Source organism: Mustela putorius, unplaced genomic scaffold, assembly GCF_011764305.1.
Source record: "Mustela putorius furo isolate JIRA1106 unplaced genomic scaffold, ASM1176430v1.1 tig00000788_pilon_pilon_pilon, whole genome shotgun sequence".
NCBI classification, from domain to species: domain Eukaryota; kingdom Metazoa; phylum Chordata; class Mammalia; order Carnivora; family Mustelidae; genus Mustela; species Mustela putorius.
In genome coordinates, this window is record NW_025421481.1 from 6,068,209 (window position 1) to 6,084,530 (window position 16,322).

General features: G+C 37.9%; 2 protein-coding genes across 2 annotated transcripts in view; one reads left to right on the forward strand and one right to left on the reverse strand.

The window, feature by feature from the left end:
* ANKS1B (ankyrin repeat and sterile alpha motif domain containing 1B) overlaps positions 1 to 16,322 on the forward strand; it is a 1,114,451-nt gene that overhangs the window by 287,467 nt on the left and 810,662 nt on the right.
* On the reverse strand, positions 344 to 3,212 carry FAM71C (family with sequence similarity 71 member C). The gene is made up of 2 exons (XM_004742937.2): positions 1,850 to 3,212; positions 344 to 1,150 (listed from the first exon to the last, which is right to left on the reverse strand). Exons 1-2 carry the CDS (start codon positions 2,462 to 2,464, stop codon positions 1,037 to 1,039), a joined length of 729 nt encoding a protein of 242 aa, XP_004742994.1. The 5' UTR covers positions 2,465 to 3,212; the 3' UTR covers positions 344 to 1,036.

The following is a 16,322-nucleotide window of genomic DNA, read 5'->3' on the forward strand; positions in this document are numbered from 1 at the left end:
TCTGCTTTCCTAGTTTTAATATGGCATTTTATTCTTCCATTGTGACAAGATGTTATTTAGAATTCCAAATATCTATAAAGAAATTTAGAATTTAAATAACATCAGGAAATTAAAATTAAGATTTATACAATATATTGGATACTTTAGAATCAAAGCAGTTAAATAACATTTAAGTTGTGCAAAAAACAAGAATAAAGACTGGGGAAATGAATCCCTTTCTAGAAAGTATAAATAGTTTTTCAACACTCCTGATAATAATACTACCACCATTTGTTTCTGTCCCTGGTGTTATATTTTGGGGATTTTAGAATTTTTTTTGGTTAACACATGTAGATGAAAAATGGATGAGGGTCTTTGAGAGTAATCTTTAGCATTTATTCTGTCATCTGTGCATTTAATCACAAATATCTAGTTAAGGGAAAGTTAAAGATAGGTCAGAGCCTGATCAGAAATTGCTATTTGTTTTTATTATTACCCTTCCCTGTTAATAGAGCATATATTATTAGAGCAGAGAATTTGAGTTAAATTGTATTAGGATGGATGATGTTGCTTTCCTCCACAGTCTTATATGAGATGTCCACCTCTGCACCATGTGCAGGATAGGGCTTTGAAACTCTTTTTTCCTGAAGAGTCAGTCATGCTGGATGGAAACCTCTAGCTTCCATTCTGTTCACTCATGTAGCCTTCACTCTGTAAGTTTGTAATGAGGAGGTCTGAATACTGAGCTGTTAGCTGTTTTTGCAATGGGCTTGCCAGTAGTTTCTGCTCTTAGAATCACCATATTTATGCTGCCCTCTGGGAAGAGGTCAGTAGCTCCTACTGATGTTCTAAAAGTAACCTCTGAGTATAAGAAGGGTTTACAGCCCTTGCTAACAGCAATATTAAGACATGTCCAATGCTCCCATTATGACCATTCTAGCTTCTGTGAAGGCTGCTCCTGTCACCATCCCTGCCCTTTTCTCTGATACTGTAGGCTTTGTGACTGCAGAAGTGTGTGAACTCTTGAATGCAGTTAAGTGTGGGAGGCATGATGAATTCATTCCTCCCCAGCATAACCATAAGAGGTGGTCCCAAACAATTCAGGGTTCATGTGAAGACTCCTGATGTCAACTTGATCTTGATCCCTTCCATAGAAATGAATGGCATTTGCCTATGGGAGAGACAAACGAGTGAAATAAAGAAAGTGAGACCTTTTATTCCTATAGCGAAACAGTAAGAGCTTATGATAAGAATTTTGAGATCTCAAGTTCAATCTCCTGTTTGTTGCAGGAATCCTTCTCTTCAGTGTTTCCACAATGACCACATGATCATTCCAGTTTTGCTTCGACAATTCTAGTGCCAGCCAGGACATTATTATAATTCACGAATGAATATCCTCATATACTTTTTAAAATACACTTGTGTTATTATTTCTGCTGGCTACATGGCATGCACTTTAATATTCTGATATTTCTGCTGGCTACATGGCATGCACTTTAATATTCTGATAGCTACTAACAATGGTCACAAGCACATCCCTGTATATCTGATGTATCACATGGTGATCACTGAGTGATATGGTGGGGAGGCTATGGTCAGGATGCCACAGATGGCAGTACAGTATTGGACATGAAATTAAGAGTTGCTAACAGCTAAGGAAGATCTGAAATATAGCATTGGGGAACACTTTGCAACATCCAGAACTTCCCCAATGTGACATGGCCTCCAAATGGAGGTTCTTTTAGCCCTAAACCCATCTAAATGTAATGGATTTTCTAGGTGAACCTCGGTACCAAAGGCTCTGCAGGACTTTTAGCTGCTCTCCCATAGCACCCTGGCCCCATCTTTTAGAGTCTCTGTGAAGACTTACCTCTGGGCTATTGTCCTCTTCTTCAAACCCAGTTATGTCCAGCGTGTCTCCAACTGGGGTGGCCTGGGAACCGCTGTAAGCCTCTACTGGTGGTCTCAGAGTGTAAACAAGGTTTTCCCAGTAAACGAAAAGATCTTTTGTATTAGAAGGAGGACACAGCTGAAGGTAAAAAGAGCGGCCAGTGGCAAGCTTCAGGCGGAGCTGTTGTTTTTTACCATTGTGGATGGATATTGTTACAAACTTCAAGGGAAACAGTCTGGTTAGCTCTAAGATCTGTGTAGGCTTGTAACCTTTTTCTTGGGTGGCAGGACCATGTCTGTTATAGTCATCACAGATAGCAGCTGGTCGAGCCAGCAACATGACATCAGGTAGTGTGAAGTGAGGGCTTGTGCGAACAATGCCCACAGTCACCATTCGGGCACGGTTGTGCACATCAATCACTTCTCCTTTTTTGCTGACCTGTATAAAGTCACTCTCAAACATTGGGGCATACTTGAATATTGTATACTCCCCCTTATACAGTTGTTGCTGCAGTTTCCCCATGGAGGTATTAAACATCCCCATTGCGGGACTGCTTTGGGCTGTATAATGTGGTAACTTAGATTGATTTTTCATGACTATCTTTTACCAAGGACTCCTAGGGGTCCCCCACACTTTACCACACTTGGGAGGGCGTCCTATTTCCCTGGTTTCTCTAGCAGGTGAATTAGCAGTGGTCTTTTGCAGGCTTTTTTGGTTTCTGAGTAACTGAGAACAGGGTGGGGGTACTGATTACCAATTGCTCAATGCTAGAGACAGTTGCACCTGCACCAGACTGTGCTCTGCCTAGAACATGGAGATATTGAGGTGCACAGTGTTAGGGACCCAGTAGATGACAGGGTGCTCAGATGTTGAGTGGAGAAGTCAGGGCCCCAGTAGATGTTACCATGTGCAGATGTAGAGCAGTAGAAGTCAGGGCCCCAGTAGATGTCAAGATGCACAGATGTTGGGGCCCCAGTAGATGCCAGGGTGCACAGATGTGGAGACCCACAGAGGTCAGGGCCCAGTAGATGTTATGGTATGCAGATATGGAGGAGCAAGAGATCCAGGCCTCAGTAGATGTCAGGGTACACAGTTGTTGAGGTGCTCAGATGTTGGGGTCCCAATAGATGTCAGAGTATGCAGATGTTGAGGCGTGTAGATGTTGGTGTTCACTTGGAGTGGGGAGGGGACCTCCTCTTGAGCCTGACACACTGGTTCACAATAGCCTCTGCTTTTTTGGATTCCACAACCTAACTGCCAGTTGTATTTGTACTCTTCCTCTTCCCAAACTCCTCTCTTCCCAAACTGAAGCCTCTACCTAGGCTTAAACCACCCCACAGGACCCCTTTTATCCTCTCCTGCCCATTGTGACCTGTGCCCATCACACAGCCCTTTGTCTCTGTTGCTCAACAGCCCCTCCCTCAGAGCAGGGGCAAGGTCCTCTCCACTGCTCCCTACCCATCCTTACTACTCCAACCTATCTACCTTAGGTCAGCACAACCCCTTGCCCCAGGGGCCCACTGAAGGATCTTAATATATGGGTAAATTGCTTTCCAAAAGGTTTAGGTAAAATTTCTGTTAGGTATGAGTTTAAAATATACATACTCTCTTATCCATTACTTTTAGTTTTAGTCAATTAGAATTAATTGTAGAAATTTACCTTGAGGGACACCTGGGTGGCTCAGTGGGTTAAGCCTCTGCCTTCTGCTCAGGTCATGATCCCAGGGTCTTGGGATTGAGGCTTGTATCATGCTCTCTGCTCAGTGGGGAGCCTGCTTCCCCCTCTTTCTCTGCCTGCCTCTCTACCTACTTGTGATCTCTGTCTGTCAAATAAATAGAAATCTTAAAAAAAATAAAGAAATTTACCTTGAAGAAAGAATTGGACAAGTTGGTAAATAGGTTAGTATGGGGTATTTATCAAGGTTTACTGTAGCAAAAAAAGATCACAAATGAGATTAATATTTTACAATAGGGGTTTGGTTAAATAAATTATGGAGTATTCTGTGATAAAGTACTCTGCAGTCATGAAAATCATTATGTAGTTCCCTATTTGACAGGAAAAGATATTCCTGAATTTTTTTTTTAAGGATAGAGAGCAAAGCAAAAAAGATTTCAAACAAGTGTATGTGTGGTTCAGTGTATGTAAGATCATCTCTGTGTGTGTTTGCATGTGAAAGTAGGTTCAATGACATGTTAAAAGTTCTTATCTCTGGGTGGTATAACTTTTATTTTCTTTATACTTTCTATTTTTATTAGGATAATTTCTATTAGTGGAAAAAATAAAACTATTTTTTATTAGCAATGTCTATTTTTACAGCCATGATACATTTTATGTTTTGATACACCCTCACATTGCTGATGAGATTTTAAGCTTTTTCCTAGACATCTCTATGCTGACTATACAGTGAAAAGAGACTTAAACATCACATTTATATTTTATTCTTAACACTATCATATTGTTTATACATATAGAAAATCTGAGAAATTTTGCCAGCTGTTATAAATGTTATCAATGCAAGAAGATTAAGATCTTTATTGGTATAATGGCATAACACAAACATGTAAAGCCATAGTTTTTGAATCATTAGTTTGTTCTATAGGTCAAAACAAACATTTTTTCTTCCCTTCATATTGCAATATCTGGTTATTTCTGATAATATGAATATTTTTCCTTTGTTTATTAAGAAGCCTGTTAACATACCAATAGCAATTTTTTGCTGGCCTTTTTAAAGTCCTTGTATCTTAATTTCTACTTTATGTCTCTATTACTTTTCTTATAATTAGAAAAAACAATAAGCCTAATATACATTTAGTAATCAAACTAACATTTGAAAAGTATCTCAGTGGTTTTGGTGTTTTTGAAAAGAATAATTAACATTAGAAACAATAATTTAGTTTAGGTGCTTTAAAAAAATAAAGTGAAAATATACCTGTTTTCTTAAAAGCACTTTTATGCCATGCACATTTATTATAAGATATTTATCTTAGCGTTCCATTAAAGCATGAGATAATTTTCTTGTCTCCGGGAAAATCAGACAACTGCAGTACTTGTAGGACCTATGAACTTTCAGGAATTTTTCCAGACCATTCATTAGACCATCAACAGTAGAACTTCTATTACTGGCCTGATAATCATCATGTGTAGCATTCTGGAAAATATATCTCTGTTTTCATTAAACTGGTATTGTTTGTTTTAAACTCCCCTAGCCATTTAGAATACTACCTTATTAATATTTGCCTGAAAACTTAAGGAAGTTCAAATGGCTAAATAAAAATCTACCTGAGCCTGAGATTAAGGAATTCTTTTTATGAAAATGCAGCAGCTTTCTGTATGCTTGCTCTTAAAATGTACTTCCATAGTTGGGCATTATATATTATTAAAATAAATTTATGCTCCCTGTCTTCTACATTAGAGTTGTGTCATCAAATAAATCATTTAACTTCCCTGGGTCTTATTTTTCTCATCCTTGAAACTGAGATGACTCATTAGGTATCTTTCAGCTTCAGCATAGTTATGATTTTTATGATAGGGATTTAACTTTTTCTCCCTGTAATGAAACTACTATGTACTTTGGAAATACTCCAAACAATAATAATGAGTCAAGGAATTATTCAGATCTCAATAGCTCTCAGAGTTGTGTGATTCAATATACAGACTTATTCTGTTGCTGAACTTCTTGCTGAAACTTTTAGAAGAAACAACATTCAAAATGTTAGCTCAGTAATTTGGGTAGTGAATAACTGGAGTGCTTAAAACAATGTAACTGAAAATATGGGTTAAACATTTTAGATAATTTAGTTAATAATGAAAATTGCTCTGGTACGAAGATTAGTTCTCCCTAAAGATGTCCACATCTTGATCTTTACAAGTTGACTTCATGACATTACATGATAAAGAAACTTTGCAGATGTGGTTAAATTAAGGCTCTTGAGATGGGAGAGATAACCTGGATTACCAAGGTGGGTCCAGTGTAATCACAATGGCCTTTATAAAATAAAGGCAAAAGTGATGATGGAAGCAGAGGTTGAAGTGATGATGACCATGAATGTAGGTGGTCAAAACGCAGGAAGTGGGTTCTCCCCTGGAACCTCTAGAAAGAACCAGCTTTGCCAAAATTTTGATTTTAGCCCAGTGAGAATCATTTTGGACTTTTGACATCCAGAAGTGTAAAAGAATAAATCTGTGTTGCTTTAAGCTACTAAGTATGTGGTAATATGTTATGGCAGCCCTGGGAAACTAATGCGATTTTGGTGGCTGGAAGTAGGATGTTGCTATAACAAATACATAAAAATATGGAAAATGTCTTTGGAATTGGGCAGTAGCTAGAGGCTGGAAGAGTTTTGAGTAGTATAACAGGAAAAGTCTAGATTGCCTTGAACAGAAATATGAATACTAGAGATTCTGTCAGTGAGGGCTCACAAGATGAAATGGTAGGAAAAAACCTATATTGTCTTAAAAAATACCTATATTGTTACAGTGTTTGTAAAAAGATGGATATTAAAGGCACTATTTGCGAGGGTTCAGAAACAAAGTGAGGAGAATGGTAGAGAAAACACATCATCTTACAGAATACCCAAATCATAGATAAAGTATTGGTAGACATGAATATTGTTGAAGGTGCTTCTGATAAAGACTGAGAAGTAAACGAGGAACATATTATTGAAAACTGAAAGAAAGGAAGTGTTATACAGTAGCAGGAAGTCTAGCAGAATTGTGTCATATCAAAAGCAAGATAGTAAGTGACAAATTTGGATATTTAGTTGAGATTTCCAAGCACAGTGCTGAATGTGCAGCATGTTCTCTTCTACCTATAGCAAAAAAGATAAAATGAGTGAATAACATTTTTTTCAATAAGAGCATTCTTTACTTGAGGCATACTTCAGAATATATGGCTCTAAAAGATACATATAAAACATTCCATCCAAGAAATATAGAATACATATTTTTTTCAAGTACACACAGAAGAATCCCCTGGTTAAATTGCATTAAAAAAAGACATAAATATTACAAGAAGACTGAAATCATACCCAGTATACTATCTAACCACAATGGTACAAAACTAAATGTCAACAACAAAAGAAAAAAGCTGGAAAATCTAACTTTTTAAGCAAAAAGAAGCTGGGATGTGATTATTTGAGACAGTCTAAGCCTGTTTAGTTTGAAAAAGAGGCTAAAATTTGTAGATTCACTCTCAAGAAAGTGTGTCCTGGGGAGAAAGCCAAAAGTGTGACTGGATATATTTTTTCTAGTGTCCACAGGATCAAAAAATCTATTTCATCAGATGCAGGCCTCTTTGAGGTGTGCATCTCCTAGATCTCCTCAGCCTTCCCAGCACAATCCAGAGGGTTATCCAGGAAAGATCTGTGGAGGAGGCTTTTGTTTAATGGGATGAATCCCTGTGACATACATGAGATACCTACAAGGTCTGTGAGGATGGTATATTAGTGAAGATACTGCTGATTAGGACTGAAAGGTACAAAGAGAAGACAAGATAAAAGAAGGTTGTTGCATTTGTAAAGGAATTTATTCTTGCAGGCAAGAAACAGGCTTATAAAACTATGCAGTTGCAAGTATATGTTAACTTTCATGAAAAAGGAAGTAAGACACAAAGGACAGGGCTGAGGATGGAGTTCAGAACTACAAAGGATTATTCCTAGTCCCTGAACCTAGTGGACTTTGACCAGTTGGTTTTCTAAATTGCTTATAACTGTTTACTTCCCCCTTCCCCCCCTTTCATTCCTCCCTCTTTGAATGTCTATATTTGTTATTATATGCCCATCCTACCACTGTTCCCATTCCTTTGGAGCAAATAACTTGTTTTCTAGTTTCAGAGATTCACGGGTGATAACATATTTTGTTTCAAAATGGATTATACTCAAAATTTCTCCCATACCTGATTTAGATGATGAGATTTGGGACTTTTTATTATTTTTTTTTTATCAACATATAATGTATTATTTGCCACAGGGGTACAGGTCTGTAAATTGTCAGGCTTACAAATTTCACAGCACTCACCATAGCACGTACCCTCCCCAGTGTCCATAATCCAACTGCCCTCTCCATACTCACCTCCCCCTGGAAACCCTCAGTTTGTTTTGTGAGATTAAGAGTCTTTTATGGTTTGTCACCCTTCCAATACCATCTTTCATTTTCTTCTTCCCTAACCCCCAACCCCCGACATTGCCTCTCAAATTCCTCACATCAGGGAGATCATATAATAATTGTCTTTCTCTGATTGACTTATTTTGCTCAGCATAATACCCTCTAGTTCCATCTACATAGTTGCAAATGGCAAGATTTCATTTCTTTTGATGGCTTCATGGTATTCCATTGAATATATATACCACCTCGACTTTATCCATTCATCTTTTGATATGCATTTAGGTTCTTTCCATAGGTTGACTATTGTGGACATTGCTGCCATAAACATTTGCGTACACAGTCCCTTCAGATAAGTACATTTGTATCTTAAGTGTAAACACTAAGTAGTGTGATTGCTGGGTCATAAGGTAGCTCTGTTTTCAACTTTTTGAGGAAACTCCATGCCATTTTCCAGAGTGGCTGTACCAGCTTGCATTCCCACCAACAGTGTAGGAGGGTTCCCCTTTCTCCACATCCTCACCAACATCCATCATTTCCTGACTTGTTAATTTTAGGCATTCTGATTGGTGTGTGGTGATATCTCATTGTGGTTTGGATTTGTATTTCCCTGATGCCAAGTGATGTGGAGCACTTTTTCACGTGTCTGTTGGCCATCTGGATGTCTTCTTTGCAGAAATGTCTGTTCATGTCCTCTGCCCATTTCTTGATTGGATTATTTGTTCTTTGGGTGTTGAGTTTTATAATTTCTTTATAGATTTTGGATACTGGCCCTTTATCTGATAAGTCATTTGTGAATATCTTCTCCCATTCTGTCAGTTGTCTTTTGGATTCATTGACTGTTTCTTTTGCTGTGCTAAAGCTTTTGATCTTGATGAAGTCCCACTAGTTCATTTTTGCCCTTGCTTGCCTTGCCTTTGGCAATGTTTTTAGGAAGAAGTTGCTGTGGCTGAAGTTGAAGAGGTTGTTGCCTGTGTTCTCCTCTAGGATTTGGATGATTCCTGTCTCACACTGAGGTCTTTCATCCATTTTGAGTCTATTTTTGTGTGTGGTGTAAGGAAATGGTCCAGTTTCATTCTTCTGCATATGGCTGTCCAATTTTCCCAACAGCATTTGATGAAGAGACTGTCTTTTTTCCATTGGACATTCTTTCCTGCTTTGTCAAAGATTAGTTGACCATAGGATTGAGGGTCCATTTCTGGCTCTCTATTCTGTTCCATTGACCTATGTGTCAGTTTTTGTGCCAGTACCATACCGTCTTGATGATGACAGCTTTGTAATAGAGCTTGAAGTCTGGAATTGTGATGCCACCAACTTTGGCTTTCTTTGTCAACATGCCTCTCTGGCTATTCATGGTCTTTTCTGGTTCCATATAAATTTTAGGATTATTTATTCCATTTCTTTCAGAAAAAATATGGATGGTATTTTGACAGGGATTGCATTAAAAATGTAGATTGCTTTAGGTAGCATAGACATTTTCACAATATTTATTCTTCTAATACATGAGCATGGAACATATTTTCCATTTCTTGTGTCTTCCTCAATTTCTTTCATGAGTATTTGATAGTTTTCTGAGTATAGATTCTTTGTCACTTTGGTTAGGTTTATTCCTAGGTGTCTTATGGTTTTGGATGCAATTATAAATGGGATAGACTCCTTAATTTCTCTTTCTTCTGTCCTGTTGTTGGTGAATAGAAATGCAACAGATTTCTGTGCATTGATTTTATATCCTGACACTTTACTGAATTCCTGTACAAATTCTAACAGATTTGAAGTGGAGTCTTTTGGGTTTTCCAGTCTGCAAAGTGTGATAGTTTGATCTCTTCTTTTCTGATCTGGATGCCTTTAATTTCTTTTTGTTGTCTGATTGCTGAGGCTTGGACTTCTAATACTATTTGAATAGCAGTGGTGATAATGGCCATTCCTGCCGTGTTCCTGACCTTAGCGGAAAAGCTCTCAGTTTTTCTCCATTGAGAATGATATTTGCTGTAATTTTTTCACAGATGACCTTGCTGATATTGACGTATGTACCCTCTATCCGTACACTTCAAAGAGATTTGATCAAGAAAGAATGCTATACTTTGTCAAATATTTTTTCAGCATCTATTGAGACTATCAGATGGTTCTTGTTCTTTCTTTTGTCAATGTATTGTATGTATCCCATTGATTGATTTGTGGATGTTGAACCAACCTTGCAGCCTTGGAATAAATCCCACTTGGCCATGGCGAATAATCCTTTTAATGTACTGTTGGATCCTATTGGGTAGATTTTGGTGAGAATTTTTGAATCTGTGTTCATCAAGTATATTGGTCTGTAATTCTCCTTTTTTATGGGGTCTTTTGTCTATTTTTGGGATTAAGATAATGGTGGCCTTATAAAATGAGTTTGGAAGTTTTCCTTCCATTTCTATTTTTTGAACAGTTTTAGGAAAATAGGTATTCATTCTTCTTTAAGTATTTGGTAGAACTCCCCTGGGAAGCCATCTGGCCCTGGGCTTTTTTTTTTCAGGTTTTCTATTTCTTCCTGGTTCAGTTTTGGTAGTTTATATGTCTTTAGGAATGCATCCATTTCTTCCAGATTGTCAAATTTGCTGGCATATTGTTGTTCATAATACGTTCTTATAATTATTTGTATTTCTTTGGTGTTGGTTGTGATCTCTCCTCTTCATTCATGGTTTTATTAATTTGGGACCTTTCTCTTTTCTTTTTGGTAAGTCTGGCCAGGGGTTTATCAATCTTATTAATTCTTTCAAAGAACCAGCTCCTAGTTTTGTTGATTTGTTTTACTGTTCTTTTGGTTTCTATTTCACTGATTTCTGCTCTGATCTTTATAATTTCTCTTTTCCTGCTGGGTTTAGATTTCCTTTGCTGTTTTTTCTCCAGCTTCTTTAGGTGTAGGGTTAGGTAGTGTATGTGAGAACTTTCTTGTTTCTTGAGATAGGCTTGGATTGCTATATATTTTCCTCTCAGGACTGCCTTTGCTGTGTCCCACAGATTTTGAACAGTTGTGTTTTCATTATCATTTGTTTCCATGAATTTTTCCAATTCTTCTTAAATTTACTGGTTGTCCCATTCATTTTTTAGTAGGATGTTTATTAGTCTCCATGTTTTTGAGTTCTTTCCAACTTTCCTCTTGTGATTGAGTTCTAGCTTCAGAGCATTGTGGTCTGAAAATATGCAGGGAATGATCCCAATCTTGTGGTACCAGTTGAGACCTCATTTGTGACCCAGGATGGGATCTATTCTGGAGAATGTTCCTTGTGCACTAGAGAAGAATGTGTGTATTCTGTTGCTTTGGTATGGAATGTTCTGAATATATCTGTGATGTCATCTGGTCCAGTGTATCATTTAAGGCCTTTATTTCCTTGTTGATCTTTTGCATGGATGATCTGTCCATTTCAGTGAGGGAGTGTTAAAGTCCCCTACTGTTATTGTATTATTGGTCAATGTGTTTCTTTGATTTTGTTATTAATTGGTTTATAGAGTTGGCTGCTCCCATGTTAGGGGCATAGATATTCAAAATTGTTAGATCTTGTTGTTGGACAGACCCTTTGAGTATGATATAGTGTCCTTCCTCATCTCTTATTATAGTCTTTGGCTTAAAATCTAATTTATCTGATATAAGGATTGCCACCCCAACTTTCTTTTGATGTCCCTTAGCATGGTAAGTTGTTTTCCACCCTCTCACTTTAACTCTGGGGATGTCTTCGGGTCTAAAATGGGTTTCTTGCAGACAACATATTGATGAGTCTTGTTTTTTTATCCATTCTGAAATCTTGTGTCTTTTGATTGGGGCATTTTGCCCATTTATACTTGGCATAACTATTGAGAGATATTAATTTAGTACCATTGTATTGCCTGTAAGGTAACTGTTACTGTATATTGTCTCTGTTCCTTTCTAGTCTACTATTTTTAGGCTTAGAGGACCGCTTACAATATTTCCTGTAGAGCTGATTTGGTGCTTACAAAGTCTTTTCATTTTTGTTTGTCCTGGAAGCTTTTCATCCCTCCTTCTATTTTCAATGATAGCCTGGCTGGATACAGTATTCTTGACTGCATGTTTTTCTCATTAGGTGTTCTGAATATATTATGCCAGTTCTTTCTGGCCTGCCAGGTTTCTGTGGATAAGTCTGCTGTCAATCTAATATTTTTACCATTGTATGCTATGGCTTTTTTTGTCCTGGGCTACTTTCAGGGTTTTTCTGTTGTCACTAAGACTTATAAGTTTTACTATTAGAAGATGGGGTATGCACCTATTCTTGTTGATTTTGTGTGTGTGTGGGGATCTCTGTGCCTCCTTGATTTTGATGCTTGTTCCTTTTGCCACATTAGGGAAATTCTCTAATATAATAGACTCCAATATACCTTATACCCCCCTTTCTTCTTGTGGAATCCCAATTATTCTGATATTGTTTCATCTTATGGTATCTCTTATCTTTTGAATTCTCTCCTCATGGTCCAGTAGTTGTTTGTCTCTCTTTTGCTCAGCTTCTTTATTCTCCATTGTTTGGTCTTCTATATCACTAATTCTTTCTTCTGCCTCATTTATCCTAGCAGTAATAGCCTCCACTTTTTATTGGACCTAATTAATAGCTTTTTTGATTTCAGCTTGGTTAGATTTTATTTCTTTTGTTTCTCCAGAAAGGGCTTTTATTTCTCCAGACAGGGTTTCTATAATATCTTCCATGTCTTTTTGGAGCTCTGCTACACTCAAAACACCCCTGATCCTTCTGTGACCACACAGGACCTGAGACCACAGTCCACACTGTTCCTTCAAGGGCTCCACCCCTGCTTAGCCTCTGGAGCCACGCCCCTCAGTGAAACAGACCTCTTAAAGTTCTGATTTTGTACTCTGTTGCTCCAGGGCTTGCTGGGAGCCAGGACCTGCCTCCCCTGCAGTCTATCTTCCTGTCACTTCAGATACACTTCTCTGCACATCCTACTTTTCAGAAAGTGGTTGATTTTCTGTTTCTAGAGTTGCTCTTCTTTTCAATCTCTGTTCAGTTTGTAGGTGTTAAGTATGGTTTGATAACTGAACTCCTGTGACCTGATGTCAGCTCAGTCTGCTACTCCTCCATCTTGACCTCCAAGTCCTGAAATTTGAGACTTTTTAGCTGATAAGATTTAGATAAGATTCCAAATTTAAATTGATGTCATAATGTTGAGATGGGAGAATGTTGAGATGGGGGTGAATAGATTTTATGTGTGGTTAGATATGATCCTTTGGGTCCCAGAGAATGGGATATAATAAACAATAGTGCCTCCCTCCCTTTATAAATGTCCAGGTTTTAAATTATGAATGTGTTGATTTATATGTCAAAAGGAACTTCAGATGTGATTAAGTTAAGGATCTTAAAGTGGGGAGATTATCCTGGATCACCCATGTGGCCCTATTATAATCATAAGGGTCCTTATATTAGAGAAGATGATATCATGAAGAAAGAAAGAAAAAATTTCAATGTTATGTTGCTAGCTTTGAAGATGGAGGAAGAAGCTATGAGTGAAGGAATGTAGATGGTTTCTTAAAATGAAAATGCAGTGAACAAATTCTCTCCTAGAGCTTCCTGAAGTGATAAGCCCTGCTGACATCTTGATTTTACCCCTGTAAAACTCTTTTCAGACTTCTGATTTCAATACTGTCTGAGAATAAGTTAATATTGTTTTAAGCTTCTAAGTTTGTGGTTGTTACAGTGACTAAAGGAAACTAGTATGACAACTATGGAAATTTGGTCAGTAGATATTTGATTTGTTACATACTCATTCGAAGAGCAGATGCTTGTTGTCTGTGTCTAGGTAGAAGGTATGAGTTGCAGGCATTTCCAGAAAAATGTATGTTAGCTTTACTATCAGCACTCATTTGATCTAGGTTTTTATGATTTTATGTAGTCACTTTATATAACTTTTAAAATAATTGGACTAAAACTTTATCATTGGAAAGTGTCCATTTTGGTTATTTTTAGGAAACTATAATAATGATGATGGTAATAGTAATGTTAACAACAATATCTAGCATTTATTGATTGCCTAGCTCATGCCAGGTATGGGGATAGACACTTCACATTCCTTAAATCACTTAAATTTCACCACAATTCTATGAAATATTTTTACTCGATCTTGAGAAAATTGTGTTTCAGGAAATTAAATGACTTGCTCAAGTTTGCTTATCTATAACGTTTGATCTAAAACCCATGTGAATACTTCTCTATGAAATTTTAAATATTTTTTAAAGGGTACAGATTCTCACAGTAAGTAAACCTAAATATTGTTTATTGTTCAGTATTTTTCACTGTAGCATTTCTCTGAAAAGAGGATATCCATAATTACTGATGTCATTCTTGTTTAGTGTATATTCAATTGATATGCCATTTTACATTATGTTTCCAGGATGGCTGAGTTGCTAAATAAATTTATTAATCATTATATCGATTAAAAAAAAGAATGGCTTGATTGGAATCTCAGTTCATTTAGAATCCCTCCACAATTCTCCATTCTTTTATGCATTCATCCATCTATTTGTTCCACAAATGTTTATTGCCATTTGTTACATGTAGGCTATAGAGTGCTAAACAATATAAATGTGCATTATACCTCATGTTGTTGTGAATTTTGTGCCAGGTACTGTGAATGACATAAAATAAGGATTACATATGTGGTCTTCCCTCATGAACCTTAAAGTTTAGTTCAAGTAATTTCCTGACTGCTATTTATTGGTATAATCATGGACAAGTAACTTACCTTCTGTTTCCTATTCTTTAAAATGAGGAGGTTATTTTTCCATTTATAGGATTATTATAAAGATCTTAAAATAAAAATGCAAATTTCTAGGGGTGCCTGAGTGGCTCAGTGGGTTAAAGCCTCTGCCTTCTGCTCTGGTCATGATCCCAGGGTACTGGAATGGAGCCCCACATCGGGTTCTTTGCTCAGCAGGGAGCCTGCTTCCCCCCCTCTCTCTGCCTTCCTCTTTGCCTACTTGTGATCTCTGTCAAATAAATAAACTCTTTTAAAAAAATGCAAATTTCTGGAGGAGGAGTCAAGATGGCGGAGAAGTAGCAGGCTGAGACTATTCAGCTAGCCGGAGATCAGCTAGATAGCTTATCTAAAGATTGCAAACACCTGAAAACCCATCGGCAGATCGAAGAGAAGAACAGCAATTCTGGAAACAGAAAAACAACCACTTTCTGAAAGGTAGGACCGGCGGAGAAGTGAATCCAAAGAGATGGGAAGATAGACCCCGAGGGGAGGGGCCGGCTCCCGGCAAGCGGCGGAGCAATGGCGCACAAAATCAGGACTTTGAAAAGTCTGTTTCGCTGAGGAACATCGCTCCAGAGGCTAAACTGGGGCGAAGCCCACGCGGGGTCAGCATGGCCTCAGGTCCTGCAGGGTCACAGAAGGATCGGGGGTGTCTGAGTGTCGCAGAGCTTTCGGGTATTGGAACAGGAAAGCCGGCTACAGAGACAGAGCCGACAGTAAGCTCACAGCTCAGTGTTACCTTGAACCGGTCGCAGGCTCGGTGAGCTCGGAGCGCGGCAGGAGGTCAGGCAGATGGGAGTAACTGGGCGCTGTTCTCTGAGGGCGCACTGAGGAGTGGGGCCCTGGGCTCTCGGCTCCTCCGGGCCAGAGACCAGGAGGCCGCCATTTGTATTCCCGTCCTCTGGAATCCTACAGAAAGCGCTCAGGGAACAAAAGCTCCTGAAAGCAAACCCGAGCGGATTACTCACCCCGGCCCCTGGTAAGGGCGGTGCAATTCCGCCTGGGGCAAAGACACTTGAGAATCACTACAACAGGCCCATCTTGTCTAGGTAGATCAACAGAAGATCAACAAGAAATCCAGCAGAGAACAAGTCCAACTACCAAGGAGTGCAGTTTCAATACCAAGGAGAGCAGCAGAATTCCAGAGGAGGAGAAAGCAAAGCACGGAACTCATGGCTTTTTCCCTGTGATTTTTTTTAGTAGTCTTGCAGTTAATTTAATTTTTTTCTTTTTCATTTTTTGTTTTTTTTTTCTTGCCTTCCGGTAAAATTTTTTTTTAACTTTTACCTTTTTCTTTTTTAACGTTTTATAACAAGTTTATCTAATATATATATTTTTTCATTTTTATATTTTTCTTATTTGTTTTCTTTTTTTTAATTCTTTTCTTTTCCTTTTCTTTTTTCTTTTTTCTTTTTTTTCTTTCTTCCTTTTTGACCTCTTTTTATCCCCTTTCACCCCCCTCACGATTTGGGATCTCTTCTAATTTGGTTAAAGCATATTTTCCTGGGGTTGTTGCCACCCTTTTAGTATTTTACTTGCTCCTTTATATACTCTTATCTGGACAAAATGACAAGATGGAAAAATTCAACACAGAAAAAAAAG